General features: G+C 36.7%; 1 protein-coding gene across 1 annotated transcript; it reads left to right on the top strand.

Annotated features, from left to right (window-relative positions):
* The first annotated feature begins 4172 nt into the window (after positions 1-4172).
* On the top strand, positions 4173-4664 carry LOC132624402 (uncharacterized). The gene has a single exon (XM_060339187.1). It carries the CDS (start codon positions 4173-4175, stop codon positions 4662-4664), a length of 492 nt encoding a protein of 163 aa, XP_060195170.1.
* Positions 4665-20869: the final 16205 nt, after the last annotated feature.

Here is a 20869-nt window from a genome sequence, read left to right as displayed (position 1 = left end):
TGCCCATCATCGAAGCTTGTCACTCATCACCGGTTGGTGGACACCATAGTAGTTCAAGAACAGCGGCTAAGGTTCTTCAGAGTGGCTTTTATTGGCCAATAATCCATCAAGATGCACATTATTTTGTGAAGGCTAGTGATCAATGTCAAAGGCATGGGGGCATCTCGAGGAGGCATGGGCTACCGATGACCCCGGTTCTTGAGGTTGAATTATTTGATGTATGGGATATTGACTTTATGGGTTCATTTGTAAGTTCCTACAATAACAAGTACATTCTTGTGGCGGTGGACTACATGTCTAAATGGGTGGAAGCCGTTGCGCTCCCTAATAATGAAGGACGAAGTGTCACTGCATTCTTGAAGAGGCATATTTTCTCAAGATTTGGAACCCCAAGGGCAATCATTAGTGATGGGGGCTCTCATTTTTGCAACCGGGTATTCAAGACTCTTCTTGAGAAGTATGGAGTAAAGCACAAAGTTGCCACCCCATATCATCCCCAAACGAGTGGACAAGTTAAAGTCTCAAACAGGGAGATTAAGAGCATACTCTCTAAAATAGTGAGTGCTAATCAGACCGATTGGTCAAAGAGATTGGATGATGCTTTATAGGCCTACCGAACGGCTTATAAGACACCAATTGGTATGTCTCCTTATCAGCTGGTCTTTGGCAAAGCTTGCCATCTACCCGTGGAACTTGAACATAAGGCATTGTGGGCCTTGAAAAAGTTGAATCTGGATTGGAGTGATGCCTCAAACTTGAGGACGGAACAACTTAATGAGCTTGATGAATTTTGACTTAGAGCTTATACTAGCTCTTCACTCTACAAGGACCGAATGAAACACTTCCATGATAAGAAGATTTTGCAAAGAGAATTTAGCCCCGGGGATCGCGTATTGTTGTTCAACTCAAGGCTCCGGTTGTTTCTCGGAAAGTTAAAATCCAAATGGTCCAGCCCGTTTGAAATCACACAAGTGTTCCCACATGGAGCAATTGAACTTGTTTGCCCAAGTGGCAATAAAATCAAAGTGAACGGGCAAAGGGTGAAGCATTACTTGGGATCTCAGAATGAAGCAAAGATTATCGAGGTCTTCTTCCTCAATGAGCCATGAATAGGTACCAACGTCATGCTGCGACGTAAAATCAAGCGCTTCTTGGGAGGAAAACCCAAGTTTTCATTTTCATGTGTTTGTTGTTTTTACTTTCGTGATGTTTTTGATGTGTGTCTAAGTGTGTAGGAATAAATTGTGTGCACAAATAAGAAGAGTTGGGAAATGCCAACAGGCATAACATGCTGCAGCACATGCCACTCGCATGTCGTGTCTGCTGCAGCACCTGCGCCTCGCAGGTGATGCAAAATTCCAGGCCAAGAAAGCCAAACTTCCTATCAACGGATACGAAGAGCTGGCACTACATGCGACTCACATGTTACACATGCTGCATCACATGCGAGTCGCATGTTATGCAGGTAAGTGCGCAGTCATCGGGTCAACACCGACCCGACTCGTCTGTTTTGAATTTTTTTTTAAATATAAGAGACGCAACTGACAATTCATCAGTTATGCCTCTTCCGTTTCCCTCTCCTCATTTCTCCTTCTTCCCTCCTATATCATTCCATTACCCCAATTCACTCAAATCATTCTTAATCACACTACAAATCATCACTAGGGTTTTTTTCTCTTTTACATTGGCAAAGATTTCACGTGTGCTAACTGTCTTCAACTCTCAAGGTATGTCCACTCCACTCCTATTTACATTTAGTGGTGCCTAAGAATTGCTAAATCCCCTGTCATTGCCATGCCATTCCACTTGGTGAAATTAGTTAGTGGGTAGAATTATCTTGTGCATTTGATGGGTTGTTGGAGAGTGATGAACAATGGGAATTCTTGAGTATCCATGCTTGTGTAGTCCTACTAGGATGATTAAAATATGTGGTTGTTGATGCATAATTAGATAGCGACTGGGGAATTCTTGAGTACCCATTGTTGTAAGAATTAATAGTTGATGCAAGCTCTCAACTTGTTTGATGAAATCCCTAAATGAACCTGTGAGTGTTTCGATATTGTGGAAGTGTGATCATTCGCCAACCATGGGGAATTCTTAAGTACCCAAGGCACATTGCTTGTAGAATAGGACCCATGATGCCCTCTGATTTGTAAAATTGACATTGTCTTTTATGAGGGATGAACATCGAACATTGGCACGGGTGATTAAATAGCTTTTCCCAATGATAGATGGGGTGACAGCCCACTTAAGGGAAATAGTTATATGAGTACGTTCTTGTGTGTGTGCATATGTGTTGTGTATTTATATCCATAAAAAAAAAATCCTTCAGTGCTTTACCAGCGAGCAGCATCTGCGAGTGGCATGTTTAACATGTGAATCGCACCTGCTGCAGCAGATGTTGACAGTGAAGAACAAAAATCAGGTCCTCAATGTGTAGCACCTGCGACACTACCTGCGAGTTGCATGTCACACATGCGACTCGCATGTGGTGTTTCGCAGGTGATGCCACCCTGCAATGTTATGTTTTTTCCCCGCTTCTTTCTTGTTACTTAAAGAGCACCATAAATAGTGGGTATATTTTTGTGTGATGTGCAGGATGGATCGAACAAATAAAGCACAAGGTGGAGGAAAAAAAGCAACACGACAAGCCTCCACCTCTAGAAGAAAAGAAAAGGCATCTGCGGATCCGGTCCCCCAGTCTGAAGAGGGGACACATGAGGCTTCCTCACCTGAGCCCGAGGATGCTATCACAAGAGGTGAAAGAAGGGAAGCAATGGAGCAACGATTCACCGTGCCTCAATCCAGGGACCTGTACAAGGCTTGGAGCGTCATTAAGCCCGATGGAAATCCAGTCCGGGGCTTCATTGTAGAAAAGAGGGTCACTTTGAATGGTCTACAAGACCAATGCCCAGGCATCATCCGTAAGCTCGAGGCCTTGAGATGGACCTATTTCATGCAGCCGGCTGAATACTGCCCAGCCCTTGTGATGGAATTCTATGCGGCTTATGCAGCCAAGTTGAATGCAAAGATCTCGCGCTGCCAACCAAAAAAAAATGTGGAACACTTCTGTTGGGTTCCGGTTCAGGGGAAGGATGTTGATTGTGCTGCCGATACCATAACTTCTATCTTACATGAGCAGCGAAGAGAAACAGACCCTATTGAAGGTTAGCCTCCGGTGAGTTCTGAATATGATTTAAGGATGGAAAACCCGGAGGAGCAGCGAGAGTGGGTTGCTTCGGTGATTGCCTCAGGGACTCTGCCATGGCTGGATCCATTTGTGTCCATTGAGAAGGACGTTTTCAACCGCGAAGCTAAGTTTTGGCTATTACTAGTATCATCACGGGTGATTCCCTCCAAGAACAACACCTACATACCGATTGCAAAGTGTATTCTCATTGCCTCACTTATGTTCGAGTACCTCGTCAATGTAGGAGTAATTATCCGAGATGAGATCAAGAATAAGTCCACTCAAAAGGGCACATCATTCCCTTTACCTTGCTTTATCACTGAATTATGCTGAAGAAAGAAGGTTCGTGATATTCCTCGGCTAGACAGGGTATTAAAGGCTGACCAAACAATAGATTACACCAAATTAGAATCGGGGACTAGAAAGAGAAAGCGGGTGAGCCCAGAGCCGAGAGCCTCGGCAACAGTACTAGAAGCTCACATTCTTGAGCCGGAGGACTTGGCCACAGACGATGATGCGACAACTCCTAGTTCTATGCCTCGAGCTCTGGGGCCTGACCCTCTGAGTGCTCCATCTTCCACTACAGTTCCCTCTGCCCCCATTCCACCATCCACCACAGTAGCTCGTAGGGTGTCTAGCGAGGTATGCGAGTGCTTCGGGCAGCGGATGCTAAGGTCAATTGGCTAGTTGAGAAGCTTCCTAATTTTGTGAAAGAGGCTATTGAGGCAGCAATGACACCATATACTCAGGTTGTCACAGATATTAGGAAAGAGCAGGACAAAATTAAGGAGCATGTACGCCAGATCGATCGTCGGTTGGAGCGTATTGAGGGGGTAGTGAAGGAGGACTTCTAGTTATTCAGGCAAACCTAACAAAGGTCAAGAAGGATATTCAGGTATTGAAAGTCCCGAACATTGAGCTCAGTGTACCTATTCTATCATCCGGTGCCTCTTTATTCTCTACTAGGCCCACAATACTTGTCATGCCTTCGAGAAAAGGGGTTGAGGAGCTAGCTGGGGAGGAAGAAGAAAATGAGGAAGAAGAGGAAGATGAGGAGGAAAAAAGTGAGGAAGAGTTCGACGAGGAGCTTGAGGGTGATCCAACTGTTGAGAGGCTACAGCTGTCTCGAGTTATTGAGACAGAGCAGGAGGCCCGAGAGAGAGAGCATCTTGAGGAGGCACGTACTTCCGCCCGGGCTGCTGGTATTCCTGAGGAAGAGATTGACACATATGTGGCCATGCAGCAGTCCTATGAGGCGAGCAGGAAGTCAAGGGGGGCCTCCCAACCCCCGAGGGCGGGTGAGGACAGTTCATCCGCCCCCCCTCCAGCTGACACACCTTTTCCCCCGTCTGTGGGTCCTGAGATAGTGACACCCGAGTCAGAGGCAACAATCAAGGGTGATACTGAGCTGACTCCATTGATAGTGCCTCCGTTGGAGGTCCTCCCTACTGATCAAACACCATCGGACGCCTGACGCGTCCATCGTGAGCTACTCATCTCTTGTACTACATTTGATGCATTGGGGACACTGCATATTCCTTTTGTTGGGGGTGGGACAGCTCATGTTTCATATGTTTGTTTTTGTTGTTGTAGGATAGCTCATGTTTAAGTTTTGTGTACTTGTAGTTTTTCATTTTTTTCATTGCCAAGTATAATAGTGATGGTTGATCAGTTTATAGCATAAATGTTTTTGTCATATTTCGTTTTTCCATCGTGTTTTAATAACACTCCTCCCAAAATTTTTGCATATGTACTTAGATGGAAGGAGCAACACTAACATGACGCGTTTGGTGACACACAGATGTTTTGCAAAGCCTAGAATGATGGGTTGAGAAGTAATTAGAAAATAGCAAAGTAATCCATGTGCCATGTGTGTGAGATGTTATTGTTCTAGTCTTGTGCATAATTGTGATCTAGAACTTGCCCGGAAAGTGTCTCAAGGCAAAATCCTAAACTACACTTGTTTGAAAGAGGATATTAGGCTCTCTTTGGACCGCCACTAAACCTAAAAATTCCTACCCATTGCATTTATATCCTAGTTAACCCATTTTTGAGCCTTAACTTTGTTTTTCTTTTCTTTTATTACAACCTTGTGACAAGCCCAGTCCCTTTTGCCCTTGTTTACCCACCTTTTGGCACCATATCTCCCTAAGCGAGTCGAATACGCTAAAATAGGCTAAAGCGCCTAAGTTTGGGGGTGGTAGCTGGCAAGAGAAGGTATGGTATGTGATGGAGAGTAAAAGGACACAAAAAAAGTGTATATGTAGACATATGTGTATAGAAAGGTGTGTATGTGTACATATAAATTGTATGTTTAGTTGTGAACACGAGTGTGTGAATAATGGTTATGACGTAAGAAATAAATGGGGAAAATAGGGAGGCAATAACAATATTGGCTAAAGGAGGTACGAATGGGCGGTAAATGCTTAAATGTTGAAGAAGGGACAGATTAGGTGAAGGAACCGTGTTCGAAAATGCTTAGGGAGAAGTCAAGTCACTCTTACCCAAATTACACCCTACCTTAACCCCGAACCTTAGCTATGACCCGCAAGTCCTAATTGATTTTGAACAAAGTGTGTTTACATTAGTGGAGAAATACTTAAAGGACAAGCTTATGGCACCGCATTTGTGTACTTGTACATTATCTTTTCTGAGTGTGAGTTGTTCTCTCCTTATTCGTCTTTTTTCCCAGTTGCTATTTATAAATATGTGTGTGGGACTTTCTTTGGTCATTTGTGAGGGCATGTGGATTACTAAGCTCAATGAAAATATTACTTCTTGACGCTTCATTTGAAGCCGTTTCCTTAAAAGCTAACATTGTGTCACCAAGTGCAGCAGTTGCTTAATGCTAGACCTTTGAGGAAGGCACCATGTTTGGCAACAAGAGGGAGGGGAACTCATATTTTAAATGAATATGTTTTGACTGATCACGATCATCACTGTAGTACCTTAGCAATTGGCATATATTGTAGTTTTGCTTTAACTGCTTGAGGACAAGCAAAAGTATAAGTTTGGGGGTGTTGATGTGCCGTGAAATTACGGCGCATTCGACGCCAACTGCTTAGTCTTTTGTAAATCCTCAAGTATTTTGATGTCATTTCTCGTGCTTTTGTGTTAATTTGTAGAATAACATGTGTTGGAAGCGACTTGAGGCAAAATGAAGTAAAAACTAGCTGAAATGAACCCGAACATCACCTGCGAATCGCATGTACTGCATGCGACTCGCAGGTGCTGCTGCATCTAATGACAGAGATGGCTAAAAAGGAAAATAGTGGTGCAACACATGCGATCGCATGTGGTACATGCGAGTCGCACCTGATGCAGCAGATGCTGCACCACAGCTGCTTGAAGATACAGTACCTGCGAAGCTTTGGTGCAACCTGCGAGTCGCAGGTTGCACATGCGACACCAAGTGCGATTCGCACTAGATGCGCAGGGGTATTTTTGTCTGGAAATTATTCGCGTTTTGGATATTCTATAAATAGATTTTCTAGGGTTTTGGACCTATTATTCTACAGATTTTAAGTTGTCTTTTTGTGGAGCTCATTTATTATTGGTTGGTGAAGCTTTTAGGAGATTCTTTTGCTTTTGTCATCTTCTCCATTCAATACTTTTGTAAGCTTTATGAATACACTTTACACTATTGTTTTACCTTTAATGAATATTGGTAGCTAATCTTTTTAGCTAAGGTTGTGGGACTAAATGTGTTAGTTATGTGATTGGGTTTCATATTCATACTTCATTTATATGCTAATGGTGTTTTCTATTAACTCTTCAAGCATTAATGTCTTGTGATGGTGTACAACATTACTTGTGCCTTAATACCATTACTTTGCTTGGAAAAGAAAGTAGAGGTTAGGAAAAGAGTTAATAGTAACAATTTGGGTCATTAAATTCATCTAATAGCTTGAGCTAGGAATAGGAAAGTTAGTTGAGGCTAAATGGGTGTTCTCATATAAAACATTCTAGGGCTTGGAAAAGCCTAGGATAAAATTTGCTAATTTGGTTGGAAAAGTTTTAGCAAGATTCGCGTGACCCTCGGTTTAATGCATCTAGGTATATGAATAAGTTGAATTATAACTAGTAAACAATCATTATTTATTTAAATAAATACAAATTGTTTACGATAAACAACAAAAATTTGCTCGGACAATCCCTTATTGTTTATATAAGAACCCCACTTTTTGTAAATTATAGTACACAGTCAGTGGTTGTTTAAACAGATACTGATTGTTTACATTAAACAACAAGAAGTTGTTCAAACAACCACTTGTTGTTTACATTCACTTGCGTCTAATTATATTCTTCGTTAAGTCATATCTTGGTGTTCACTTATTATTACATTATTAAATTAATATTCAATTAAGTAATCTTATGTATAATTAACTATTAACTTACTGGCTTCCCAACAATTGAACATCAAAATAGTCATTCGACAGATAATAAAATTATAATGTATTGATTTAATTAAAATTAAACATCATTGGTGATTCTAAAACATAACTTATTGATCTATTGATATTTAACATCAATTAGGTGATTATATATTATGAATAATCAAACATTAACTTATTGATTTGATAACAATTGAACCTTGAACGAGTCTTCTACTGATTGGTTAACCTTAACTTATTGATTTGATTAAAATCGAACATCAGATGAGTGATTCTACTAATAATTTAATAATAACTTATTGATATAGTGATAATTGCATCAATTGGGTAATTGTATGAATAATCGAACATTAACTTACTAACTTGAATACAATTCATCATTGGATGAGTCATTCTACATATAGTTAACCTTAACTTATTAATTTGATTAGAATTGAGCATTAGTTGAGTGATTTCATTGGAGTTTAGGGTTTATCGAAAATAGTCTCTCTACCCCTCAAAAGGCAGGGGTAAGGTTTGCGTACATCCTACTCTCCCGAGACCCCACTTATGGAATTACACTGGGTATTTTGTTGTTGTTGAGTGATTTTGCTAATAATAACGATATCTTATTTATATAAGGACAATTGAGCATTAATTATGTGATTCTATGAATAATCAAATCTTAACTTATTGACTCTATAACAATTAAATATTGAACGAGTCATTTTACGGATAGGTAAACCTTAACGTGATGATTTGATTGGAATTAAACATCAATTGAGCGATTTCAGTAATAATTTTAACAATAACCTATTCATCTAGTGATATGTAAATATTAATTGGGAAATTCAATGAATAATTAGATAAACGACATGTTTTTGTTTGATAAATAACCGATTATATATCGTAAACAACTCATTATTGTTTAAGACAAATACTAATTATTTAAACAACGAGCGAATCGTTTAAACAATCACCAGTTGATTACACTAAACAACTTTAGCTTTTTTAAACAACATGTGGTTGTTTACGTTAACGTACATTTAATGCTTCATTATGTTACTAAATTGATGTTAATTTCTAATAAATTAATAAATACGCATTAACTAGATGTTCATCTACTAGTGAAATTCAGTTGATGTTATTTATCATTAATTCAATAAATATAATGTTAACTAGTCGTTGGAATGTTGTTCTCTATTAAAGATATATATATATATATATATATATATTTGTCCTCCTTCTTGGTGTGCAAGGATGTATTTTTCTCCAAAAGCTCAGAAGAAATCTCCAAAAAAATTCAAATGGCATTGGATGAAAGGCGTTTGCACTACAAGAAGTTGTTTAAATCGCATTGTGATTGTTTATATATACATGGAGCAAATATGTGTAGGTTTCTGTGTAAACAACTATTTTAATATTAAAAAACTAAAAGGTTGTTTAAACAACCTAAAATTGTTTAAACAACTACTAAGTTGTTTATACATGAAACCGACGTGTGCAGGTTCTTTGTATAAACCACTTTTGTAGTTGTTTAAATACCTTAGTTTAAGCTGCCACAGATGAAAAACGTACATATGCAAAATTCTTAAAACACTTTTTTTCCACTTTTTTTAAATCGCTAGAATGGACATAATATTTTTTTGAAGTAATATCCACACTGGATTGACAAAAGTTCAAGAACCAAGCAACAAAGATAAATCTACGTCAATTTAAAATAATGCAAATGCAAAACAAGAAGGTGAGATTGAATTTTGTCTGAAAACTGAGATTGTTGAAGAAAAAGAAGGAGGAGGAGAAGAAGAAGAAGAAGAAGAAGAAGAAGAAGAAGAAGAAGAAGATATGAAGAAGAGAAAGAATGGCTCTGGTTGAGAAGAGGAGGAAGAAGAAGAAGAAAAAGGGGAGAATATGTAGGTTGGAAGAGGAGGAAGAAGAAATAGCGTGCAAGATTTATTTATTTTTCTGGTAAAGAAATGCTTTTATATTTGGGCCTTTGTGTACATTAAAAAACTTAGGGGTATATAAAAACTTAGCTTTTAAATGAGATTATCCTCATTAAGATAAGAGTCTCTTTTACTCAATTTTTAGAACTTAAGTCTTCATTCCTTAAATAAATAACTCAAAGATCTCTTTTAATTCCATCTCCCTTTCTCCAATTCATCTTCTTCCTCAACTCCATCCTTCTCTCGTTTTTCAGATTTCAAACCTAGGAATTCCAACTATCAACAATGGTGGATCTCGAATTTCGCCATCAACTTCTCTCTAACAGCAACCTAATCACTGTTTCAAGCTTCTATTAGCATTGTCCAAACAATATTTTCTGTTGAAGAAGTTACTCAACCAACTAGGTAGCCTCACTCACAGATCTAAAAATACAACAAGAAAATGGTGAAAATCGAAAAAATTTGGTCAATTTGCGGAAGAAGAAATGATTAAGTTTGCTCAATATATAAATCTTATTTTACTTTACAACCTATGTACTAAATTCTACTACTCACAGTGCACCGAGGCAACAGAGTGTATTGTCTCTCCTGATTCATTTTCTTTATGTATTAATTTTACTATTCACAATGCACCCATTCAATAATCTTTGAATTAACAACAAAAACAGTAGCTTGTAACTCGGGGATATTGCACAATACGATCTGCAAAAGAAATCTTAGACTGAGTTCTTGATCTTATATGTTGTCTAATGTTATGAATTTACCAGTTGAGACAATTTAGCAACTTAAACTTGACAAACTTTGGAATATAAAGTTATGTCTTAAGCAGGGGTGGATCCACAGCGTTGGGTGTGGGTTCGCGGGAACCCACAACTTTTATCCGATCCTTGTATTTATAATATAAAACCCTTCAAATATATACGAAATTTGAGCTGAGAACTCAGTAACAACAGACACTGTTAGCTGGGAACCCACAAGCTTCAAATTATGAATTCGCCTCTGGACTCTTACGCTCCGTTTGGATGGTTGTTTCCCGTGGTTCATTAATGTACAGTACAACATGGTGTTGTATTGTATTGTACTGTATTAATGAACACAATGTTTGGATAGACTGTATCGTTTGTTGTGGTTTAATAACATTTGTATTGTTTGGTTTGACTGTATGGTACTTAGTATAATAACTTATAAGTTTACTAAAATACCCTTAACTTTTAATTAGAAATTAATTTTTATATATTAATAAAACTAAGGTAAATAATAAAATAGGAACTTTAAAAAATAAGTAGGTAGTGGGTGGTAGGGTGGGGGTGAGGGGTTGTGGGGGTGGTGGAGAGGTGGGTGGTTGTGGGATGAGAGTGGGGTAGTGGGTGGTAGGGTGGGGATGAGTGGTTGTGGGGTGGGGTTGGGCAGTGTTGAGAGGTAGTGGGTGGTGGTTGGGGTGGTGGGAGTGAGTGGCAGAGGAGTGGGGTAGTTGGGGGTGGCGGTGGGTGGTAGGGCGGGGGTGGGGGTGAGTGGAGGGGGTGGGGGTGGGGGTGGGGTGGATGGTGGAGGGTGGGGTATAATGGAGAAATGAAATACGTAACCACGGAAAAACCACAAAATCCGTGGTTACAAAAATTGGGACTTTTCATGGTTATATAACCATGAGATGAACCACAATTTTACAACACCATACCACATAATTTTAAGAACAATGGAAACAAACATGGTTTCATAAAAAAACATACATTAATGAACCACGGGAAACTACCATCCAAACAGGGGGTTAAGGCCTGACTTGACTAACTTTAGAATATAAAGTTAGGCCTTAAGACCACTAACTTTATAATATAAATTTAGGTCTTAAGGCCTTATTTGACTAACTTGGAAATATAAAGTTATGTCTTAAGACCTGACTTGATTAACTTGGAATATAAAGTTATGTCTTGAGGCCTAACTTGACTAACTTTGGAATGTAAAGTTATGCCTTAAAGCCTGACTTGACTAACCTCGAAATATAAAGTTAGACCTTAAGGCCTAACTTGAGAATATCAAGTTATGCCTTAAGGCCTAACTTGAGAATATCAAGTTATGCCTTAAGGCCTAACTTGACTAAATTCAGAATATAAAGTTATGCCTTAACGCCTGACTTGACTAACTTCAGAATCTAAAGTTATGCCTTAAGGCCTGACTTGACTAACTTGAAAATCTAAAGTTATGCTTTAAGGCCTAAGTTGACTAATTTCGGAATATAAAGTTAGACCTTAAGGCCTATTCTAAAAAAAAAAAAAAGTTAGACCTTAAGGCCTGACTTGACTAACTTTGAAATCTAAAGTTATGCCTTAAGGCCTAACTTGTCTAATTTTAGAAAAATAAAGTTAGGTTTTAAGGCCTAACTTGAAAAAATTTGAAATCTAAAGTTAGGCCTTAAGGCCTAACTTGACTAACCTTGTAATCTAAATTTATGTTCTAAGGTATAACTTGACTAACTTTGAAATCTAAAGTTATGCGTCTGACTTATTAATTTCGGAATCTAAAGTTAGGCTTGCTTTAACTTGGCTAACTTTGAAATCTAAAGTTATACATTAAGGCCTGACTTGACTAATTTTGGAATCTGAAGTTATGCTTTAAGGTATAACTTGACTAACTTCTGAATTTAAAGTTAGGCTTTAAGACCTGACTTAACTAACTTTGGAATAGGCCAAACCCATCAACAGACACCTGTGGTCGTCCACTTCTTTCACTTGAGCACCTAAAGTGCCCCTTGTTCCATTTAGACACTTCAAGTCGACACTTCATGTTCCACTTAGACACTTTTTATATTATCAGTCAAGTATATAGAATGAGTGTAATACAATCACCGATGACGTGTCAAAATGGCGAATTAAGTGAAGACATGTGGCATATATACTAAAAATAATTATTAAAGAATAAAATATGAATAGAAAAATTATTTTAAAACTATTTAGTAAATTAAAAAAAGGAGCCAAAAAAAAAAACTATTTTCACCCCACCCACCTAACCCCTCCCCTCCGTCCTCCACCTCCGTTCCCCCAACCTCACCCTCTTCCTCCATGTTTTCTTTCTTTCTTTTCTCTCTCGTCCATCTTCTCTATTACTATCGAAATTTCTACTAGATTTTCTCTCTCCTAATTTTCTTACAGATTCATTTCATTTTCAACAATGATTAATTTATCAAGTAAGTAATTCTAAAGAAAAATAGCAAACCCAGATGAAAAATTATGCAAAACTCATCACACACAGTCATCTACATTATCCAAGTTGAGAGTATAGCTTTATGAATCATGAAGATATTTTGGGTTACAATTAATACTTTACAAAGTTCTTCCATATTTGGGTCCAGCAACAAGTTCTGAAAACTTCTTCAATCCAGCCATGATTCTTTCTTCTTCATCACCTCTTTCTTGTAGCAAAGAATTTGATTCACCTTAGCTAAACACATTAATCCTATTTTTGGCAACAAACTTCAAATAGTGACAAAATTGAGTCTCAAAAGGCTGAAAAGGAGGCAAAGAGAAAAGAAGAAAAAGGAACCAAAAAAAAATGGAACTAAAGCTTTCAGAAGTACTACTGTACTAATGAAAAAGGAGTTAGAAAAAGTAATTTAAAAAAAATAAAATAAAACTTGTTCGAAGGAGAGAGGGAGAGAGAAGGAAGAAGAAAAGATTAAAACAAAAAATTGTAAATTTAAGGTCCTCACGAGTCTGTTTAATGTGCAATTCACCCAAGTTGTCATGTCAGCAAAAAATGTCTAAATGACACATTCGAACTCTAACTCGGGTGTCTAAATGGAACAAGGGGCACTTTAGGTGCTCAAGTGAAAGAAGTGGATGATCACAGGTGTCTGTCGATGGGTTTGACCTTTGGAATATAAAGTTATGCCTATATGCAAAACTTCCCATTATTTACACTTCCCATTATTTACACTTACTACTTTTACCCAATAGGGCAAATCTGTTTCTGAAACAGTGCCCCTCTGCTGTATATTTGATCTGTTGAAAATTCAATTGCATAAGTCTTCATAGGCAGGTGAATTCTCCATGTTGTCCGGAGAATCCATTTGTCCACATTAGTGTGGATAATATGCAACTGTACTACTGCTGTGTCAAGATTTGTTGTCTACTTTTATTCTCTTTTACATTTTTCGGAAAATTGCTAAAGCCCAATTGTCATTACTAAAATCAGATAAGGGAAAAAATATGATAAAGTTCCAAAATTTCATGCTTAATATTTTGTCTAACCCAATTGTCATTATTAAAACTAGAGTAGATAACGAAGAAACTTCGAGAAGGGTCCAAAATTTTCATGCTTAACCAAAAATGCATAAAATAGGGGGGGGGGGGGGGGGGGGTGGGGGTCCAATTCCTACTTTATTAATGAAAAAGGGCCTTCTTGCTTATCTCTTTAGTGACGGTTTATGATAAACACAAATTTGGCCGCCTCAATAATGAACAAAAACAGTGGAAGACAAGTAAGTCAGTCCTAAAGTCTAGACGGTATGCATTAGTAAATTGACTTTTTAAACATTAAACAGATAAATAGTGCCTATGAATCATCTGGTTCAGTTCATGGATTCAGTGAACACATTTTTTTAAAAATAAGGTAATTTTATTAATAACAAGTACAAAGATGTACTGTGGATTACAAAAGTAGGGACTTTAAGCCCTCTACATGTTGAAGGATTGCGGCAAATCCAGCATGCTTACAAAAGGATTTACGATAGCAGCAACTTCATCAACTGCTAAACCTACGCGGGTGAGGACAAGAAAAAATGAAAGGAAGGCCAAAAGTTAAAGACCAGCCCATTTAAAGGCCAAAAACTAAAGACCAGCTCATTAGAACTCCAAACCGTGCAATTTTGTGCGCAAGCTTTGGAATTTGACAAGCTAGCTAGGCCGGGCCGGCTCACTACTTCAACGAGCCTTACAATAGTTAGCCCCCTACATAGGCCACCGGCCGGGCCAAGCGGCCAACCTTTAAAAAACATCTTTTAAATATGTTTTTAAATTTAAATTCTTAAGTAAAATGCTAACATAAACATTTACAAGACAATACATAATTTTGCCAATCAAATCTCAAACCACAATTAAATTATTCCAAGAATATTTGTTAAGTACTAATTATCCAATGCTTCCTATTATTAGTAATGCTTATTAGAATTTAGAACTTAGAAATTGTTATTTATATATTTTATAAATATAACATTGTATTTAAATTTTAAAACTTTGGTTTTTAAGATTTGCAATAGGAATATATGATGGGTTATGTAGACTTTGACTCTTCTTGTTATTTTTAGTACTCTAAGACCTTTTTATTTGGCCCAACCCAACCTCGCTCAAGTCTCACTGGCCGCAGGCTTACTTGAGCCGGGCTAAAAAGTTTGGGCAATTTGCACGATTTTCCTTCAAAGGCGTTGGTCTTTAAGTTTTGCCCCTAAAATTGCTGGTCTTTAATTTTTGTCTTTCGCTTAAAAAGGTGACCGAAAATATCCCAAGGTTCTGGATTCGAACCCCTGCTTAGTAAAAAAAAATTCGCAAGGCATAAGTTCATATGAAACTATGCCTATTCACTATGTAGTTACATAGAAACTATCCCGGACATGGTAAAGGTTTATATGAAACTACATAGAACCTATGCCTATAGGCATAGTTGTGAAATTAAGGTAAAACTTCATTTCGACGAACCTTTGCCGGACGAGGCATAGATTCTATGTAACTTCGCCCGAATAGGCATAAGTTCATAGAAACCTATGTCTTGCGAAATTATTATTATTTTCGACTATACTGGAGATCAAACCCATAATCTTTAGTGCAAAAAGGGTACTTTAGCTCAAAATTTTCATTAAATGAGATGTAGGGGCAAAGATTAAAGACCAGCGAATTGAGGGGAATAAATTAAAGACCAGTCCGTATTTCTTAAATGAGCTCCCAAAATTTTAGCCTAACTCCATCAAATCACGGGTTGGGTTGAGCCGGCCCAACGGGCCAAGGCCATACTGATGGCTCTAGGGCAATTTGCAAGATTTCCCTTCTCTGGGGGCGGTCTTTAATTTTTGTCCCCCAAATTGGTAGCCTTTAACTTTTACCCTTAAGGCCCAAATTCTGTCTTGCATGGGTAGATTTGCAAAATTCTGGCTTGCGATTTTTTATTTTTTATTAATTGAGCTGAGGTTCGAATCCATAACCTCGGGGTATTAGGCAAAGGACAAAACTTAAAGACCATCAATTTGAAGGCCAAAAATTAAAGACCACCCCAAATGAAGGACAATCCACGCAAAAAAAAGATGGCTCTACCCTTGCTGTCCAATTTGGTTTTATAGTGTTATCTAAGAGAGACGTTTAAGGAGAATACTCTTATGATTAAGGCTATCCAACATCATTTTTAAGGGGTGTGCAAAAAAATTAAAACACAGCAAAGAGTACCTTTCAAAGGCTTGTCCTTCAAATTTCATTATTTGTAAGAAAAGTTCTAAGGAAGTCTTTGGCGTTTACCTATCAATCATCCAGTGGGGTCTTCAATTTTCTTCTCCCCATAATTTCCAACTAGCAAACAAGGTAGTGGGACACTCATATAGTCCACAAATTCCATTATTTTGGAGATATTTAGGATACGAGGGAATCATAACCAATATTCATTTGTGTGGAAAAGTCCAACGTGGGAGTTATTGGATAATGCTACATGATGCAATTGATGCATACAGAGATATCTATAATTTTTAGAGTGTAACTTGTATAGTTTCCTTTTTGTTGCTAATATCTTGCATATGGGGATAAAAATTGTACTGATTCTTTTGTTTTGCTAATTGCTTGAGAAGATTCAGAAATAGAAGTGTTGATCTGATGCTTAATGGGCCAAGAATTCCTGACCCTAACTTCTTCCTGCACACGTAAGACTGACTTGAAATGCTTTCATTTGTCCCATCTTCGTAGGACCAAAAGTCCAAGTCTAGTAGTCTTCGATTAACGAGTGAGATGGGGCCGGGAATACCATGCTTCCGTGTTGAAAATTAGTAGCTACTAGTATTCCGTGTTGAAAATTAGTAGCTTTCCCATGTCTCTATCAATCATCTCCTTTAGTCGTGAATAGTCTCTATCAATCGTTTCCTCTAGTATTGAATATACAGGTCAAATGGACACGCTGGTTTACAATTGTACCGGGTTAAATGAATCAAATAATGAACGCGTTGTATCATAATTCGCACAATGTTTTCCTAAATTTTTCATTACCTGTTCCATTCCAAGTGATTTTATCTGCAAAAACTACATTATTAGAAATAAAATGAGATAAATGGAGTAATATTTATTCGAGATGTAATAGCTCATTCACCATCAAACCAGTTGAGTACGCAGGATTTTTTGTAAGCGGTGTCTGTTTACCCCGAATTTCGATAACAATTAAATTTATAAGTGAGGTATAGGATATATGGATGAACTTTAATCTATTAGGTTAGTTTGAAGTGCCAATGAACTTGTTTGTAGCTATATTTATATGAATTGGTGCTTGCGATATATATATATATATGATGGTGATTGATTTATGCCAAATATATTAAGTAATATTGAAAGGATAAACAAACTAATGAAGAACACCATGAGATCTGGACCAATATCTTTTGGGTGTGAGCTTTATATATTTGACTATTACAATATTGAGATATGAAAAAGAAGCTAACCTAAAAAATGGGAGGAATGTCCTCTTTATAGGTATGTCTTATGGGTCATGAATGCAATAAAAAAGCCTTTATGAATAAAAAAAACCCTAAAAAAGATAAGGTATGACCGTACGGTCTGACACCCATACGATCGTCAGTGCAAATGGCAGAATGGTTTCCTGACTCGTGACAACCTCACAACCGGTTATCTAGACCAACGGACACATTGATTTAGGCTCGGTCTAACAGGACCAACGGACACGTTGATTTAGGCTCGGTGTATCCGGACCAACCGACACGCTTTTCTTATCTTGGGTCAAATGCATCCAATACGACACCCCGGTGTGAAGAAAAGACCGAACATGCTCATGCTCATTTAGACTTATCTATATACGGTAAAAATCGGGTCAATGTGTGACCGGTGGGACCGGAGCTGGGGATAAGTCCAACTGAGCATGAGCATGTTCGATCTTTTCTTCACATCGGGGTGTCGTACCGAATGTATTTGACCCAAGATAAGAAAAACGTGTCGGTTGGTCCGGATACACCGAGCCTAAATCAACGTGTCCGTTGGTCCGGATAACCGGTTGTGAGGTTGCCACGCGTTAGAAAACCGTTCTGCCATTTGCACTGACGATCGTACAGGTGTCAGACCGTGCGGTCATACCTTATCTTTTTTAGGATTTCTTTATTCATAAAGGCTTTTTTATTGCATTCATGGCCGATAAGGCATACTTATAAATAGAGGACATTCCTCCTTTTTTTTTAGGTTAGCTTCTTTTCCATATCTCAATATTGTAATAGTCAAATATATAACGCTCACACCCAAAAGATATTGGTCCGGATCTCATGGTGTTCTTCATTAGTTTGCTTATCCTTTTAATATTACTTAATATATTTGGCATAAATCAATCACCATCATATATATATATATATATATATATATATATATCGCAAGCACCTATTCATATAAATATAGCTACAAACAAGTCCATTGGCACTTCACACTAACCTGATAGATTAAAGTTCATCTACATATCCTATACCTCACTTACAAATTTAATTGTTACCGAAATTTGGGGTAAACAATGTCGACATTTAAAGAAGTAAGATGAATGAACAAATTACTATAACAAAATCATGTTAAGAAAATAAAAAATACAATTCAAATTATATGAACAAGACATATTCAAGTACTCCCTCCGTTTCCTTTTATTATATAGTTCAACTGGTCACATGAGGCGCGGGCACTCATGCTAGAAAAATAATAATTTAATTAAAGATATATAATGATGCATTAATTATATCTTGTCGATAAGTCTTTATAATTATTAAAATTTCTTAGTCACATAATTAAATATTATTCAAAAGAAAAAATATTTATGAGGAAGAAAGTTTGAAAGAAGAATTACCAAATACAAAGGAATACAAAATCCAATATTACTTTATGATATAAAGTATGAAACATAATTACGACTCTATGAAGATCATAAATTGGAAAACATAAGCTTAGTTTTAAACGAAATTAAGGGAAAATAAACTCATTAATTGAACTTGGATAATAATCAATCTAATTCTTCATATATATTATATGCTTGAAAATATCCATTCTTAGTTAACCAAACGATAGATTTTCAAAAAATAATAATTCATCTCGACTAATAATACTATCATTCATTTTCAACACTATATGATACTAGTTAATTAGAATAAAATTACTCACAAAATCTTTTATGCAGTTTAGATAAATAAGTTAGGACAAAAAGAACCAACTATTTGAGAATCGTACTGATTCAACACGAATCAAATACGAATCATGCAATCAATAGGTTTTGATTTATTTTATTTTTTTTACTGAAAAATATGAAGTGAAAGTGCATCAAGAAACTAGTGGTATATAAGATAAAAAAATAATTAAAAAAAACAATAAATCTATCTTAATTTGATAAAATAAATAAATGAAAAGAAAAAAATATTTTTAATATAATGGACAAGTAAAAAAGAGTAATCTAATACTTCCTCCGGTTCAAAATAAGAGTCTTTCGCATACCGCTTAAGAAAATATTAATTCAAAAAAAAAAAGATATGTTGACTAAATTATACTTAATTAAAGACCTAATTGTATAGTTTCTTAATTACATAAAAATTCATTTATCTAAATAGGGGTAAATTTGAAAACAAAAATTATTTCTTGATTATGTAAGCAGACACTTATTTGATTCAAAATAAAAAGGCTAAATGAACACTTATTGTGAATCGGAAGGAATAGGGAATAGGAAGATATCCACAAAAGTTGTTATATAGTATCAACAATGCATCGTACAATTTACAAACGCTCCCACAAGGTTCAAAGTGAAAGGTGGCTGAAGCAATTGAATGAGGGCAACATGCCTTGTAGCCACGTGTAGGACCAATTAGTAATGTGAGGACAACAAAATTTTTTTATCAACACTTATATATAGTAGTAATATTTTAAAAAATATTTTTTCTTCTTATTTGTTCATTTGCTAAAATCAGTAGAGATTTTTTTTCAATTTTAAACCCTCATCATGTAATTATTTATCAAAATTTATTAGAATACTAGTAGTCGAAGTTAGATTTCCAAATCCAAATTACTAAGTATAACTTAATAAAATTAGTACTTAATAAATGATTTTTCAAAGGGAGTACAAAGTCTATACTGGACTATTAAAAGGAAATAGAGAGAATACGTGATTACAACTCAACAATTTTAAATGTAATTACAATAGTCTAATTAAAAATGTTAGTAAATATTTTTCTTTTATATAAGGCATCAACTCAAAAACTCATAATTAATTTTATTACTAAGAAAGAAGATGAAAGAATAAAATAGCAAAAAGCTTAAAGCCCATTAAAAAAGAACAGAAAAATATAAAACATGCAATTGGCTAAATTCAAACCCCTGACCACACTGCACTTAAGCATTAACTATGTGCTAAACCAGCCGTGCTAGAAGCCCTCTTTGCGTAGGAGTGTCAGCGAATATTATTTGTACCTGTTGTTAATTTTTCATGCTAACTAAATATGCATATTTAGTAATTTTTTCCGGTGAAGGGGTGTCAGCCCACGTGCATCTGTTTCTGCATCAAGCAAGACGTCAGAAACGTTAATAGAAGTGTCAATCTAATTAATACCAGCATTATCTGTCTGAATGGTTGGCCAGTCATTGACACAACCAATCGAGCCAAAAGTTTTTTGTAAATACTTATTTCTAACCACATTAGCCAAAGATCATTTGAATCCATAGCCAGTTTTCTTCATATTTCTCAATCATCAGATAGTTGGTTTCTTTAAACTTCTAGCGAAGATCATATTCCATAATTTTTCCATACATACAAGTTAAAACAAAAAATATAGAGCTTTGAGAGAGCAGCTGACTATTCTTTTGGTTGCGCATTTTTTTTCTTTTAACCCCCCTACCCACCCATTTTGGAGGATCTTTGGTGTTTTCACACTTCCCTCCGCGTGACAAAACCCTGGATCTACCGGTCGTGGGTGGAAGTGCTTTGCTAACTAAGCAACCCTCACTTGTCTTTGGTCGAGTATGATTGTTATGAAAACTACTAATTTATTACAGTAGTTCCATTATGACACGTCAGCTTATTGCTTTCCCTCTCAGAAATTCGATAAAATTTCAATGACACAGAAAAGATTTACATGGTTGCAATGCAAGGATAATACGCACAAA

The sequence above is a fragment of the Lycium barbarum genome, chromosome 12 (assembly GCF_019175385.1).
Source record: "Lycium barbarum isolate Lr01 chromosome 12, ASM1917538v2, whole genome shotgun sequence".
Lineage (NCBI taxonomy): Eukaryota > Viridiplantae > Streptophyta > Magnoliopsida > Solanales > Solanaceae > Lycium > Lycium barbarum.
This window is presented reverse-complemented; position numbering and strand designations above follow the sequence as displayed.

Bases quoted from the DNA above. Each gene is read 5' to 3' on its own strand.
- LOC132624402 (XM_060339187.1), top strand. From the start codon at position 4,173: ATGCCTTCGAGAAAAGGGGTTGAGGAGCTAGCTGGGGAGGAAGAAGAA.